This window comes from Fukomys damarensis, unplaced genomic scaffold, assembly GCF_012274545.1.
Source record: "Fukomys damarensis isolate Sample0158 unplaced genomic scaffold, DMR_v1.0_HiC HiC_scaffold_6, whole genome shotgun sequence".
NCBI lineage: Eukaryota > Metazoa > Chordata > Mammalia > Rodentia > Bathyergidae > Fukomys > Fukomys damarensis.
The window spans coordinates 34,204,701-34,221,472 of NW_022900918.1; the positions used below are offsets into that span (position 1 = coordinate 34,204,701).

At 41.6% G+C, this 16,772-nt stretch overlaps 1 protein-coding gene across 3 annotated transcripts in view; it reads right to left on the reverse strand.

The window, feature by feature from the left end:
• The window catches only part of Nalcn (sodium leak channel, non-selective), a 320,341-nt gene that overhangs the window by 16,589 nt on the left and 286,980 nt on the right, over positions 1–16,772 (reverse strand). For all 3 annotated transcript variants that reach the window (XM_019204611.2, XM_010604620.3, XM_010604618.3), the window contains 7 exons: positions 10,429–10,549; positions 10,241–10,339; positions 5,827–5,920; positions 5,230–5,336; positions 4,570–4,644; positions 3,763–3,882; positions 948–1,016 (listed from right to left, as the gene is read on the reverse strand). In XM_019204611.2, the coding sequence (XP_019060156.1) occupies positions 948–1,016; positions 3,763–3,882; positions 4,570–4,644; positions 5,230–5,336; positions 5,827–5,920; positions 10,241–10,339; positions 10,429–10,549 (685 nt within the window). The remainder of the gene's footprint in view (positions 1–947; positions 1,017–3,762; positions 3,883–4,569; positions 4,645–5,229; positions 5,337–5,826; positions 5,921–10,240; positions 10,340–10,428; positions 10,550–16,772) is intronic.

Here is a 16,772-nt window from a genome sequence, read left to right on the forward strand (position 1 = left end):
TATATATGAAAGAATTATTAGTAAGCAAAAAAAGAAACAATGTCTCTAAAAAACAAAAACTGTAGGCAGAATGTATGCATGAACATTAACAAAGAATATACACCATGGAGCCATAATCGTTCACTAAATATTATTTTTCGTTGCACTAAGGTTACCTTTATTAAATATAAAAATAATATAGCCGGGCATGGTGGCATAAGTCTGTATTCCCAGCACTCAGGAGACTGAGGCAGGAGGATCACTGTGAGTTCAAGACCAGCCAGGGCTACATAGTGAGTTCCAGGTCAGTCTCAACTATATAGTGGGACCCAGTCTCAAAAAACCAAAAAATAAAAACAAAAAGACAAAAGGCACATCTGGTATGATCATTAGTTTTTATTTTCATGGTTGATATGTTATCTTTTTTTTTTGAAACAGGGTCTCACTATGTAGTTGAGACTGACCTGGAACTCACTATGTAGTCCAGGCTGGTCTTGAACTCACAGCGATCCTCCTGCCTCAGTCTCCCAAATGCTGGGAATACAGGCGTGCAGTACCACACCCGGCCGATATGTTACCTTTGATTGATAACTGTTTACTTTGCAAATACGAAGAACAAATTAAGCAATACAAATACTAGGAAACATATCACACGATAAGACAGCTACTAATTTGCTCTGATATTTAATATTTTTGATCTTTATGTCAGCTGTCTCCCTGTTTCCTATTTCTATCTTTTATTTTGCTCTTATCGATACTTTGGGTTTCTGATGTTCGAGAAATCGTGTGATATTTAAGCTTGTGAGTCTGATTTACTTCACTTAACATTATTGGCCTCGAGGTGCATCCATCATTTAGTAACTACCGGGCTGCAACTATCCACTCTTGGGCCAGCTGAGGTCCGCTGGCCACTGTGCTTTCTTCAGCGCACAGCTGACCTCGCCTAGCTTTCTTCCCCGCATACTCACATGCTTCCCGCAGATGGAGAAAAACCGAAAGACGATCACACAGGCACCCATCATGTAGGTGTACGCATTCTGAAATTTAAACAGAAGTCAGCCTCTCATCGTCTGCACAAAAGATCTCGTTACAGTCCTATTTTATGTTTTAAGTCTTCTGTGACGCCTTCTCAATAATTAGCTTAATAAAATGTGAAAATTCTTATAAGAAATTTATCTTTTAAAAAAAGTTGCTGAAAAGGTCACTGCCAAAGCTCATGCATAAATACTAGCTGTACAATGAAATCTCAAATGAAACTTTGGATTCTGTTTTGCTTAACTGAATTCTGCATTTCAATATTCATTTTACACAAAGCAGTGACTTAGCTCCTTTGAGGGCAGAGTGTGAAAACCACAGGATAACTGTGTGACATGAAGAAGTGAGACAGAGACAGAAAATACAGGAATCCTGGCCAAGGGAAAGGGCTGGAGCTGGTGAAGGCAGACTCCTGTCTGAAGCCCAGCCACATGTCTACTCCTATACACCGATTTCAGAAAACTTCCCTCTGCTCAGGAACACATCCTGTTCTTTCTTCAAGTGTCTGATTAAAGCAAAAGATGACTGCCCTTGGTGACTAAGATGACTTCCTCTGAAAAACAAAGATCTCACTGGCTACAACTGCAGTGACAACTCTGACATTCAGCTGATGCCAAGGCACGACTCTCCTCCCAGCCAAACAACAACAGTCACAGATGGGCCCCTGGGAAGGGGGTCCTGGGGAAGCACAAGTGAAGGAATGTGTGCACACAGCGTCTTTGGAAGGAGGACAGGCTGCGCTTCCCTTCCAGCATTCCCAACAGTTCACTGTGAAATACGACGGAGAATGAGCACTTTTCCAAGACCAGACAGAAGTTCTTGGGAAGAACAGGAACAGTCAAGCAGCATGGGCAAGTTGGCTTTGGTGGCTCCTGTTTTCCTATCTGGAGATGTCTTGGGTTAGGAAGCCTGCTTTATTCTTCTGCTTGGACTGAGGAGCTTTTAGCTAAGTATTTTCCTGGACAAAGAACAGCATGGACTTGGCTGCCTCTTTTTCCTAGGTCAGCTCAGGATCTATTGCGAACACCTCTCCCCTGTGTTCTGATGATGACAATCGATAGCTTCTAGTATGTGATCTGATGTGTTTTCACCTGGACCACAAGGTCCTGAGCAGACTCATGCTAGCACAATAATCATTGATGTGTGATTATGCAAGGGTTATCTATTTGGTTTTGCAGGGCGTAAGGTTTACAAGCGCAGCCACTGTTTCCTTTTGCTCATTTCATTCTCCTCAGTCCTAGCACAGTGACTTACACAACTTTGTGCTCAAAGCTATTGTTCAGAAAAAATAAATGCAGGTGGCTGAAAGCTCAGGTAGCCTCTGACGTTGACAGCAACCACTGGTTTAAGATGGATACTCAAGTGGTGTTCACAAGCGTGGCAATTTTATACTAAAGCAAGCTCTTTTTGATGGTTTAAATGGATTCTCTACGTTATGAATCTTTATGCATCTATTTTTTTGTACTGGGGATTGAACTCAGGTCCTCGCGCTTGCAAGGCAGGTGGCAAAATCACTGAACTAAATCCCCGGCCCTTTTTATGCATCTAATAGGAAAGAGGATGGGAAAATGGGGAAAACCAATGATGCTTCTTTTGGAAGGGATCTTGGAAAACTAATAAAAACAAAGGTATTTTTCATAATGCTTATGGGTTTGTATAATCTTTCAAGTTTGAAGGAGCTTTACACACATAATTTCATGTGACCCCCCCAGAATGCCTACATGAAATAGATGGATTATGAAGTTATATTTAATAAAAGGTTACCAGAGATAAACAAATCGATCATAGCTGGACAATGGTGGATCTGATTGATACTAGGACCCAGGTCTCCAAAGGCTGTTATAACCAATATACAACCCACCAGCCACTTATGGCTTCTGCACATTGGAAATGTAGCCCATTTCAATGAGGATGTTCTGTAAATGTAAGATCCACAAAAACTTCATTACCAAAAGAAAAAAATTAATTAATTAATAGTTTTATATAGCTTACATGTTAAATGACAGTGTTTTAGATATGTGTAGGTTAGAAAATATATTATTAAAGTATTGTCGTTTATCTTTTCGAAATGACATCTGCGGCCATATTTGTTTCCCTCAAACACCACACCTCTAGACAAACAGTCCAGTGCATCCATTTTGACAGATGTGGAATTGGACTTCAGGCCAGAATGGCAGATGAAGGCATTTTAGGAAAAAGAGAACATAGGTACGGAGATGGGAATGGCATGCTTCAGAGAAAGGGCAGCTAAATGTCTCGGAGAGAATAGGGCTGTGGAAGTAACTGCGAATTACAGGGTAAAATACTGATCTTCATGGAGTGGGAAGGAGAACACATTCCAGCTCAGATATCAGGTCTGAGCCTTCTGATACCAGTGTGTGCGAATTAGACGGGCCTCTCATATCTGTTTCAGTTTTCCATGTCACCCTTTTAACCTTCGGTACAATGAAAGGTTAAAGAAGAAGATCCCGAGGGTTCTTCTTTCTGGCTTACACACTCAGTGACTCTGAAAGGCCAAGGTTCACCTGTGTGAAGAGTGCGTGTGTCTACACGTGTGTGTGTGTGTGTGCGCGGGTGAAGGCATGTGCCAGGGTAGCAGAGGGCTGGCCTTGATCAAGCTGGGCTTCACCAAGGCTCATCTAACATGGAACGGTGGCTGACATGGAGTGAAAGGAGACTGAACACAGAGCTGAAGACATACAGTGAACTGAAATTCCCAACCTCCATGGTGTCTCAGTGCCCGCTTACCAGGAGAGCGAAGTGAAGCACCACCCACACGACACCCAGGGATGTCACCAGGAGATCATATCGATTTCTTCTGCTTTGCCAGAAGCCAGCAGGCGACATTGCTATGATCTTCATCGTAACCTGGAGAAAAATAATGAAGCGAATACATAGGGTGTTCAGCATATATCAGCATATATTTAAATCTATTAATTTAAGACATCCAATGTTTTTTAAGGGTATAGTAAATGGAAAGAGGGGTTAATTGCCAGGATATATTATTTTATTTTTAAAGCTAAGTAGGTGACATATCTGTATTGGCCACACTGTTTTTTCGTGTTTTATGACTAGCTCTGATAGCAGGGCAATTTTCTCTCTCAAGTAAAAGACCATAGATTTTCTAAAACATCAGCCATTGTAGGGTGAAATGAGAACCTGCTTGTATTTCAAAGATAAATACACTGGAAAATGATATCACACAGACCACATATTAAAATCATCTTGGCTGGGACAACTGGGCTTTGCCACCACAGTGTAACTGAAGACCCTGAGTTACAGTAGCTTGTGCAGTTTGCCGTAGGTAGTTAAAGCTCATACAACTAGACAGACCAATGTTCAGACATTACCATCCACATCGAAAACTCGGGACTGTAAAGTGAAGTCTTTATTCAAGTTAAGCAGAATGGCCTAGAAAGGAAATATCCTAATCTGCCTGCAAAGCTCCAAAGGCCACAGAAGTCAGAGTTGAAAGGAAGGGCCACTAAAGGGCACACTGGTGTACTTTAAAATCATGTCTGGCTCCCCCCAGGGCCAGCGGACTTATTACTGTACCTCTAGAACAAAGATGAAGGTGAAAACAACCGACATCGTTGCCAAAGGGACAGTCACGGGGTCCTCGACATCCCACTGTAACAGGAAAAACACACGGTTGTTGGTCATTGCCAGTCCCTCGGGGAACACACAGACCTCCCCCTGTTAACACAGGCGTGAGTTTTCATTTTTGTACTGAAGGACACAGCTTGCGAATAGCTAAGGCAGCTTGTGATATTCTTGGTGGGTGTAACAGAAATTACAAATACTCCCCCATTTTTTTCCCAGCAGATTAAGTGCTTCTGTTTTCATGTTTATATCTTTGACCTATTTTGATTTTATTTTAGTACACGGTGAGAGATTCGAGTCTAGATTCAATCTTCTGCATGTGTGTAACCAGTGTTCCCAGCACCGTTTGCTAAAGAGGCTGTCTTTTTTTCCAGCATATGTTTTTGGATCTTTCGTCAAAGATTAGATGGCTTAAGGTGCCTGGGGTTAGCTCTTTGGCAGATAGGGATCCAGAGACACAGGGAGGGGAAAGGGAGAGGAGAGGAAGGGAAATAAAAAGAATTAAGATGTATTAAGTACATGTACCGGCCCCCTGAAAGGAAAGTAAACATTATATACTGCAAACATATACTAATATTTTTTAGAATCTCAGAGTGGAAAGAGCAGAAGTACCTTAACAGAGAGCAACACGGATTGGGCCAGGACAAGTAATGCAATGGTCCTCTTGAAGAATGGGTGCTGAGTTATGTCATACATTTTAGCTCTAAAACCATCATTATCTGGAAAAGAAAGGTTTAGGCGAGTCCTTTAGACACGGCTCACATTTACTTTTTGTCTTTCATTTTCTTTAATGCTCATCTTAAAACCTGGTTCTCCCACCCCCACCCCAGTTCAATCTGTGGTGAAGTGTTCTGCCGGAATGGATGGCTCTGGGTATTTAAAACAGTAGTGCAGGGCACCGTCTGCTCTGGAAGGAGCACCATATCATTCACTTTCTGTCAGTTTAATAAGAGACGAGCGTAAATATATTTTGTTTAAAAATTCATTTTTTTTCATTAAGGCTTATTCTGCAGGCACTGAAGCTCGGTCTTTAGGTGGCTGATTTTAATAGCCTTATGGAACGGTCTGGAGTTTGGAGCCTGCGTCTGAATTAGCTTATGCACAACCTCCTAGTGGCCTCACAATTATTATTTTAATTCAAATCTGAGACTCCTGGGGAATCATGAACACCAGTACCCAGCATGAATAAAATCAGAGCATCTTTGATACCAGGACGAGGTGGGAGATGAAGGGGCTGTGCGATCTTCAGTCTGCTCTTGAGGTCTTCCCATCTTCTCTGATCCACGGTCAGCAAAGCCGTCCCCTTGACAAACAAAGAAAGCAGCCAGAGGGAAAGGAAAAGAACACTGGCTTGGAAGGGCTTTACAAACAGGGCGACATGGGGGCTTGGCATAAAGATATTCTTCAGACGCGCTGGGTGCTAGGGAAACGCGCTCAGAACTCTGTCAGTCGCGAGAGGAGTTTCCAAGCCGATGGCCACGTGCCTAGAGTGTCCTACAGCCTTCAGCTTTTATCTTTGAAGAGGTGGAATGACCAGGTTTGGGAAAATTTCAAGAAGGTTTTCTACATGAGTCCATTTTTACAAAGGGATACTAACTTGTAGTGTTTAATGTCTTTTCATTTAGGGCAAAATTATAGCTTGTCAATGGTGCTGTTTCTACTTACTGCTATTTTGTCTGCTCTTTAAAAAAATAGTCTAATATGTGCATTGTAAAACTATTTTTAAGGGGTACAAAGCCATAGAATTTGCCCCTTTAGAAGTTAGTGCTATGATAACTTGCTGAATCAGACATTTAACAGGGATCAGATCTTCTGTGTTATGTAATGGAATATTTGGCTAAAATGCACATAAATTATACTGTATTTCATTGAACTAGATTATATTTTATTATATTAAAGGCAGAAGTATAATTTAAGAATCGGGGGGGGCGGAAATTCACCTCACCTTCACCTTCCCTTTCCTTCTTCAAGGTAACTACTGATGTTCCAGGGTGTACCCGCTAATAATTTTGTGCTGCTATGTATGCATAAGCACACAAGAATGTATTTGTTTTCAGTTTTTAAACTGATACAGATGGTGTACAATATATGCTTTTTTATATAGTTTCCATCTTCACTGGATAGTATGTTGTCCCTATATTTAGATCCCTAGATCTGATTTGTCCATTTTAACTGCTCACATAGTGGTCCACAGTGCAAATATATCAGAAGTTATTCGCTGTAGGCTTGTGGAAGATAAACAATAACTTAAACACAGATATTATCTCTCAGTGAAAATCTATCAGAGTGTCCCCACTGTACCTCTCTAGGAGAAGCACTGCTGAAATCTAGGAATTTAAGCATCTACCAAATTTAAGCATTTACCAAATGTTGTCAAGTCTCTGTCTGAAGAGCAATGACCAAAAAGAGTCCACCATTCCCTACATTCATGCCACTTACATGCCATTTTCAGACTTTTTACCACGGTCATTTCGATGAGTGCAAAACATGTCATCTAATTTAGTCTAGGAGTAATGAGATGAAGCGTATTTTAGGTCTATACGGTGATTCCTCTATATGTGAATTGCCCATTCGTATTCTTTGTTTTTATATTTTTATATTTTAAATATTTTGTAGCAATGATATATTATGGGTCCTATGTAATCCATGGATATTCTTTATATATTGTGGATCTCCCATCAGTTACGTGGTCTGTAAATATAGTATTTTCTCTTTATCCTAGTTGATATGTTCATTTTAGAGTGCTTCTTGTCTTTCAGAAATTTTTCATCTTTATGTAATATAATTTAATCATTTCTTTTTCTTTATAGATCTTACTTTGTGGCTAATGTCAACAAATACACAGCTACTCCAGGGTGGAAAAAATAAATGCCTACGTGGCTTAAAGTTTTGCATTTCATGATGAGGTCACCTGAAATGATTTTTGAGGGTGCCCATCTCGGGTCACCAGCCCCAGCCACTGGCTTCACCCTGGGCACTGATTGGCCGTGCGCCCTCTCCATGGACACACAGGCCTGGAGGTTTCTGCTCTCTTCTGTAGCTCTGACTTTCTACCACTTCACCAGCAGTGGCACTATTTTTTGCCTGGTTTATGAGTTTCTTAGTGCACCAATACCTTTCACTATGATTTTGGATTTGACAGATTCCTTTCTAAGTTGGTTAACTTTTGTTGTGTACACTCTGAGATGCCAAAGTTCTCTATATTTCTGGTGATCAGCTTCTTTTGTCATTTTTAATTACACCACTTATTCTTAGTAGTAGTATTTGTTTTAAGTGATTTTTTTCCCTTTATGTTAGTATTGTAAAGCCACTTACTAACTGCAAATAAATACTTACTATTCTCCATAACTTTAAACCATAATATTATTCCTTTGTTATACAAAATAAGGAAAAGTGAACTCTAAAGGATAAAAACAAAAGAAAAATGAACATGGAAGTATCGTCTGATAATTAATGTATAAAAAGTTTATTATCAAATTAAGGGTATTAAAAACATCATCTCACGGTAAGGAAATCGGGGAAAAACCCCTATTACTGGCATAGACAGGGAGCTTTGTAAAGAAGCTTCTATTTTCTAAGGAAGACCTATTTTTGCACAGTACTGAAGTCTGAAAACCTTGCTTCCAAAGCTTACTTTCTTTCCCACCGCTCCATCCCTCTATTTTCTCTCTCTTTGGAAATCTACTTCCAAACCCTTGGGCCATGGCCCTTAAGCTGTGTGCTCCAGAAGGGCATAAATCTCGCTGTGTTCCTGTTTAGCTCGTTAGGGCCTCAGTGCCAGCAGCAATGTCTGTCACTGAATATGTGTTCAAAAAAATCTGTCAGTGACCGAATACTAAAGGAGTAAATGCCACTGCATAGCTGCTTATGTTATCTTCTCAAAAACTTGCAAAAGAAGTTTTGTTTTGTAAATAGTCGCACAATTTGGAAATTTATATCTCTAATTGGCTAATCTGATTTGCAATATCTGGCAAAATGACTTCTAATTTTCCCCCTCTCTCTGTGCCCATTAGGTAGACACACAGCTCTCCCCAACAGATGGGTCCTTCTTGCCCTTTTCAGAAGAGGAATACAGTGGTCTCCTATTAGCAGCTCAGCTTGCACAGCCATTTCTCTACTTTGAAGACTCGTAATTAACTAACTGTATACTTGTTTCCATTTATTGAATGTTTTATGTTGTTCCATTTCTGCGAGCTGCCACAGGCCCTGATCCTCCTGAAACCTGAAGCCCTCTCAGGGTCCCCATGAAGCGCCCTGAGCCAGCAGGACCTACACTGACCTGATAATGGTCTGATTAGCTTCTTCTCGGGCTCTGGAATCCTGCCCTACCACATGGCTCAAAGGCATCTAAAAAGCCCCATCTTCCTCTTTCTGCTTGGTATGAAACTGAGCCCACTGTAGGACTTAGAGAAACTCGTTTATGAGCGTGTTAGGGAATAAAATAGAGGGGCCGGGCTAGGCAATCACTACGGTTCTTTCTAAGACTCCGTGTTTCTATGGGTAGGAGTAGTGTTGGGGCCCCAAGGGGGGAGTTTTTAAATTGCACGCTTTGAAAGCCTGCGTGAAGTGACGTACTCATTAGCCACACATCAAAGATGGCAATTGACTGAGTGACTGGTACCACACACGTTGAGCCCGGGGACAGTGAGTGATACAGTGCCACATGCAGCCACCAGCCAAAGAGCTCTGATGTGAACGCATGGGAATCAGCCCCAGCCATGAATCACACGGAGCAGCACGGAGCTTGGCAGGTGAATCCAGCTTCGCAGCAGAGCTTCTTGTACTTATGCATTTGAAGAAACACATACCTTGCAGTAACAGGCACTAACTCTGAATTCCGGCCCTAACATTTTGTTCCTTAGGAGCCCTAGACACGTTATTGCTTTTCTTCTACCGTCCATTTTAAAGTTGTGAGAATTGATAGCAGCACGTGTAAAACCTTAGCACACAGTAAGTGCTCAAAAATGTGTGCCTTTTAGTTATTACGATTCCGAAGCACCTTGCCCTAGCTCAGCTTATCAGCTGCACCCAGAACGAGGGACATTCCAAGGGGCTTCACTGGCAGCTCCTCCCCAAACCCTCCCTTGGATACGAAGATAAATTCCTGCCCTCTCCATTGTGAGTCTTACACTGAGCACTGGCCCCCTTACAAACTCAGCATCCTTCTTGAGTTTGGGAATTATGTAAAGTATATATGACACGAGAAAAGCTTCTTTTTGTTCTATGAATCAGGATTGAACGATCTTGCACGGCACCTCCCTGCCCCATCTAAATCCCGAGTTTACCCACTGAGTTACAAAGAAGTGTGCACTTTACATTTTGTGGAAGTAATAGGACCCTTCAGCTATCGTATTTTAATAACTCGCTGAACACCCTGCCAATCTGAACAATAGATGTGCTTCTCAGCTGTTGGGGAATTAACACTGTTACTGAAAGGGTACATTGAGACACAGAATTGTACTCCTGAATCATGTGCCTGAAAGGCAGCGCGGAGGTAGTTTATAAGATAGTTGCATGGATTATTTACATAATGTGACTTCATGCCATCCATGGGGGGGAAACTGCTCAAAGGGAGGGGCTAGAAAAGAATAAAACCTATGTTACTTAAACCAAAAATTCTTACCTTGTTTTCATTGAAATTAGCAATAACTACTCCAACAAAAAGGGTCAGTCCAATCATGCAACCCAGGAATACAAACACATGGATGTAGATTCCATGGATCTGCATGAAGGAAAAGGAAGGTTATTCATCCAAGCAGACGAAAGCTACTCTGGACGCATTCGAAAGACTTCCTGCGCTTGCTTACTTACCGGGCCCACACGATGAATAATAACGTCCCTCACTTCCACCCAGCCTTTCAAGGAGAGGACTTCGAACAACGCCAGCATAGCATTTCCTACGTTGTCGAAATTAAAATTCCGAGGATTTGCCCTGCAATTCAGAAAGCGGATGTTCTGTGAAACTCCCTTGCAAAGCACTCCGTACCAACTACCTGGGGCTCTTCCCAACCGTGGCACAGGGCAGCTGCACCTGGGGGAGGCTGGGCTCCATGACATCTGTTTGCGGAGTCCCAACAGCGCATTACAGAGTCAGCACTTGTTACTGTGTTCATTAGAGAATGGTGGATCTTGGTGGACATTTTCAACTCAAAGCAAAAGGCTCAACAATTCCAGGACCAGCCTCAGAGGCGCTGTAAGCCTCTGCCTGGTCCTGGCATCATCGAGGACTGGAAAGACCACTGACAGACCTGCTCAAAGGGGCATTGGATCCTGGTTGTGAATTTCAAAACAGTTTTATCATTGGAAAACCTTCCAGGCATGCATTGCGGTCCTCTGGGGGTAGGATAGGAAGTGTGAAAAAGAGTTAGTTTGGTTGCTTCATTTCACTTGGAGTCACCCTGTACACCTTGTGTAGTAAAGTAGTGACACACCGAGAAGCAAGAGTGGTCGTCATATCCTTTCCAAATCATTCTCTCCTGATTGGACTATTTTCCCTCCTTAGGTCTATGCACGATTTGCTGTCCACACCCACAGCTGATTTCTCATCCCTAACACACATGGGCCCATTATTACTTCTCTTCTTCGGGGCAAGAGATACCTTATTCCTTGCTTTCCTGACACATTCACCCTCCTTTCTTCCCAGTTACAAAAGCGATCCTTTCTAATATGCTGCATCTTAATAGTTAGGGGTCTTAGCTAGCTTTTCGGGGGTCCTACTTGTTAGAATTCAGTGTTTCCTTCCTTACTTGAGGCTCTTTTAAATAAACAGATTTAGAGGACCACACACCAGAAAAGAAGGACTATCTCTACTCTTTAATTTAATGAAGAACCAAGCTCTTGACTGTTGAGTGCAGTGGGTCCCTGGAACCCTATCTACATTATATTTTAATCACTTTTTCTTACTAGCTCATTCATCAACATGCAATCCTCAGGCAAGGAAACACTCCGGGGTGTTCAGTGTTTTTCTATCATCTTTTATATTTTTAAAACTGTGGAGGCAATCACGCGCTGTACATTTATAAGTTTTATTAAATGATAAATAGATGGGGACCTAATTAGAAAACATAAAGCTGACATTGACTTGCTTCTAAAGGTCCAAGGCTGATTGGCTGAGATGTTTTCTATATAGTGCATGAGATCTGCTGGGCAAAAAGAGTAGAACTGGAAACCCCTATTTTGGAATTCTGCTTTTTATTTTTTATATGAAAGTACAAGTATATTCCGTTGGACTTTTCCAACAACTTTTCTTCGGGTGGGTGTCAAATAAATTTCCTATCTTCTTCAGGACACAGAAATTATAAGCCTTCTTCAGATGCTGCAGTTTCCTTGAATAAGGGTGGCTTTTTAAACCGTGACAGCCAGTTCTAAGATCTGATGTGGAATTTTCTCATTATTCAGGCTTCTTCTTTATGTAAAAGTGCTTTTTCAGCTAAATCTGCAGCAATTTAAACTACTTTCACATTATACATCCTTTAGAAGTTAGAATATGTGAAAATATACTCAAGCTGAGACAAACAAAATGCAGTATCATAAGCGTAAATTGTTGAAAAGACTATATTGCATTTTAAAAAGTAAAAGTTTTTGCCATGTTAGCCATATGAGGTATTTATTTATACTCTGTTCATGGCAGCAGAATTGGAAAATTTGAAATTTTATCTACCACCACAGGGGACTTCCACAAATTCCCAGCATAATCCATTATCATTGCTCCATATGCTGCCCTTTCCTGAATTAGAATGCCACTTAAATATCATATTGCTTGGTTAATTTTTAGGAGATTCTATTCTTTTCTATCTAATTCAGGAAACTAACACACTGGTTCTGGCCTGATGATTTCACTGATCCTTCCCCCCACCCTTAAATTCTTTTATTGGTACATTTTAGGTTCACAATACAATACAGTTACATTTATCACTGGATCTTGTACCTTTACATGATATACCTCAGCTCTTACCTTTTCCCCATTCCCCTGCCCTCCCTTCACCTCCTCCATCCAGACTTTGTTTCCATTTATTATGTTTCTTATATTTTTTCCCTTTCCTTCTGTCCTTTTCCCTACCCTTTCCACTTACCTTACCCCTAAATACAGAAGAGTTTCTCTGGTGTGAAAAAGTGAAAATATAAATAAGGCTTAAAAGTGAATAAATGATAATGTGAACTAGGAAGAAAAGGTCCACTAATCTTTTATCACCCCGTGGAAAGGGCCCCAGGACCCCCAAGATCACAAAACAAGTCCTTCCTCTGGGGAAGTTGGGGGGCCATGCAGAGGTGCAGCATCTGCCTTCATGCAGAGTGTGGAAACACGGAATAGCACCTTCCGGAACGGCATGCTGTGTCTTATAGTCTTCAGTCAGATATTTAGCCTATAGAAATCAGAAACTTAAAAAAATGATCTATGGTCCTCTGCACTGAGCTACATCTCCACCCCCGCTTAAAATTTTTAAAAATTTGAGACAGGGTCTCACTAAGTCACCCCGGCTGGGTTTGAGTTTGCCTTATGCCTCAGCCTCTGAGAGTGCAGGGATTATAGGCATGTGCCACCACAAGCTGGTGAAGCATCAAAAAATTTTTTGTTTTTGAGACAGGGTCTCTCTATGTAGCTTTGAACTCAGTTTGTAGCCCAGGCTGGCCTCAAACTCATGGCAATCCTCCTGCCTCAGCCTCCCAAGTACTGGGATTATAGGCCACCATGCCTGGATGAATCAGAAACACTTTGTATTTTGTAGAATGTACCGACGTTCCTTTTACCTTGAGATGTGGCAATAGAGCTTCTTAACTTGCAACACCTTGGCTCTCCTGGCCCTTCCTACTCACCTGCCTGGACCCTTCTTCTTCTCACTTGTTTAACTTCTGTTGGCTATCCTTTGACAGATGCCCTGTGTCTCCTCTGGTTCTTCTGCTGGTCCTATTGTATTGTGGGCTAGAGGCTTCTGTGTGTACCACTGTTGTGTAGGAAACTAGAAGCGGATTATCCACAAAACTCAAGAGCCTGTCTTGGAATCCTTCCCCCACACGGGTCCCATCTGAGACCTTGGCATGCCCAAATTATTTGAACCTTAAACCCTACAAAACTGGATCTTCCTTGGCCTAGAATGTATTATAGTGTAACTTAAAATTACTTGGCGATGAACTTCAGGAAAGCTAGAGGTGAGTTTAGAGGTTTTGATATAGCATCAGAACTCTCAGCATATTATGTGAAGTTATTTATAATTTCAATTGTGTAAGGAGCAGAGGTCATCCTTTATTTGTCACTGAATCAGTGATAAGCATAATACCTGGTAGGCTGTAAGCACTCAATAAACATACTTATTACAAAACTGAATGCTTTGCTTTTTCTCTCATGTAGTCCATTTGCCATTTCCCCAGACCTCTGCCTAAAACACACACTATAGCATATAGAATACATTTAATGCTTTTTACTGAGGTGAATTTTATTTCATCAAATCTGAGTGATTCAGAAGGAAACAAATGCATTCATTTGAAGCGAGATTAGAGAATCTAGCCTGTCTCCTCAGTTAGCACATCTTTGCATCCTAATTTTAACTACTGAAGCTTTCCTCTTGATATTCTCAGATACAAGTCTTTCTTAAACCATAATTTAGGTAACATAAAGTTATAAAAACTTCAGCCTCTCTCTCTCTTGATGAAAGTACTGAATAGAAAAATGTAAGAATTGTCACAGTTACAATTGACATTTATTAGACTGAGGATTTTTATTTCACTACAACTAACCCAAGGCACCGTATCATGGACAAATGCACAAAAGCAACTACTGTGATGTCCAAGGGATGCCTTGCTATTTGCTTATGCTTTTAAAATGTCACTGAACTTGAAACTTCTAGTGATAACTTACATGAAGCACTGCATTTCAACTAATCTTGAGTTTTAAGATCACATGTGACTGGTTTTATGGGATAGGTTGAATGTCACAGGGTACAGTCTGGGACAGGTTTGCTTTCTCTAAACATTGCCTTCCAGTGAGTTCCAGTTCTCTTGATATCGTGGGATGTCCCAAAGCTTTTTGGTCACTTATCCATCCTAAGATCAAAGTCCTCCTCTTAGGTTATGTTTTTCAAATGCAAAGCAGCCATCCCAGAATCCACATGCCAACCACTTCCTTCATTGAGTTTTCACACTGTGGGCCAGTGATGGGAAACCCTTTAGAGCTTTCAGTGGTAACAGCAGGCTGCAGCACCGGTGCCATAGTTTTCTACCACTGCACTGGACTACTACACACCTGTTCTAATCCCCAGGGCCAGGTGCCCGGCCACTAGGGTTAGCCTCTCTGTCCCAGAACCCACTACAGAATCCTAAATTGGATTGCCCTGCCTTGCTGTTCCTTCCTAGGAAAACCACAAATAGGCTTTTCCTGCAATTCTCCCCTTTCCTCTGTGCGTCCCTATGTGATCCCCCAAGGTGTGGGGAACTCTTGGAACTGCGATCAGTGGAGCACATTTCCCCTGGCAACTGTTGCTGGAGCTGTTGGTTTCACTGTACCTCAAACTTTCTCTTAAGACACTGGAGTATAGAACACGACTACCCCATTGGATGGCACATCCTACTGTGAGTGGGCAGTCTCTGGGCGAACCTCCCCTCTCACTCCTGAAAACATGCTCTTGGCCTCTGTGAGGTGGTGCCTTCTACCCTTCGTGCAGTTCTTCACAGCAGGTTCCGCTCAACATGGCTCGGAGTACGTGGCCATAGATAATGACGACACAGCTCCCAGGAAGGCCAGGTAACCCTGCTCCACCAGGTGGTGAGGTGAATGTGTCCACAAGAGCCTCTCTTGCTTCTTTTATGGTTTAGGTCTAAAATGTTCCCCCAAAGTCTCATGTACTCAGAGGTGGGGCTTTTGAAGGTGACATGAGGACACTGTACCCATCAGTGGATTGATCCATTTGTGAGTTTGTAGCTAAATGTGCTGTTGGAGGCGGGGCCTGGTGGGATGAGGTGTGTCACTGGTCGCATGCCTTTGGAGGATATATCTCCCTGCATGGCTCCTCCTTTCTCTGTTTTCTGGCTGACATCTGGTGAGCAGCTTTCTACTTCCATGCCCTTTAATGTTTCTGCCTGGTAGCCAGTCAACCATGGACTGAATCCCACAGCTGTGAGACAGATAAACCTCCTTTACATGTGGGTGTTGAGTCCTGAGTCTCAGCAATGAGAAAGCTGACTAATATGCTCTCCAAGCTCTGGTCTTCATTGGTTCTCCTCTGAGCTAGGGTACCTTGACCCTTCTCCATAGTGAAGGGAGGGGAAAAGCCACAGCACTCTCTACTCCTGACTTCTTTTATTTATTTTTTGGGTACCAGGGAATCGAACTCAGGATCTTGCACTTGCAAGGCAGACAGTGGAACCACTGAGCTAAATCCCCTTCCCTGACTTCATTTAATTGTAGGATGTTATCCTTAAATGCAGAGTTTTTATAGCTGGGTGACAGAGGTTGATAATGTCTTAGTAAGTTTTGCTAGCTTGGTCTACCTGTTCTCATTAGGATGTAAGGACCTTTTATTTCCTATTGCATTCAGCTTTGAGGCTTTAGCCCAAATCTTAAGACAGCGGAGAAATAAATCTCATTTGATGCTCTGATATAAATAAGGTATTTATATATTGTATAATGAATTTTCACCTCACCAAATAAACCTTTTATGCTTCTTTAATTGTTTATTTTAATGTAAATCAGAATGTTTTTCTAGTGCACACTAGAATGAATATATCCCTGTAGGTCATATTCTCCTTTATCCATGCTCAAGCCCCACTTCCAAGATTAATCTTTCTTCACAGTTCTTGGGTACTTAAACAAAACCACATAAATTATCTTGAATTGTTTACAAAAATGGATTTCATAGCAAGAAATGCCAAAGTAAAGTGACATTGAATACTGGGCTACAGCGGAATGAAATGCTATTGACATTTGGAAGAGAATGTCACTTGTGAAAAAAGCAGAGTTTCTGTGGCTCAACTGTATTCTACGAATAGGTTAAAAAAGCCTTAAAAAAGGTAATTAAAAGAACAAATGTAGTTAACAGAACAGTAGCTCATCAGTGAAGCAGAGAGACCTCATTCATAGTCATTAACAAAGCAGATGAAGGAAGGTACTAGATATTTCTAGCATGGACACAAATGCCTTGAAGGCTCATTTTTAAGGAAAATGA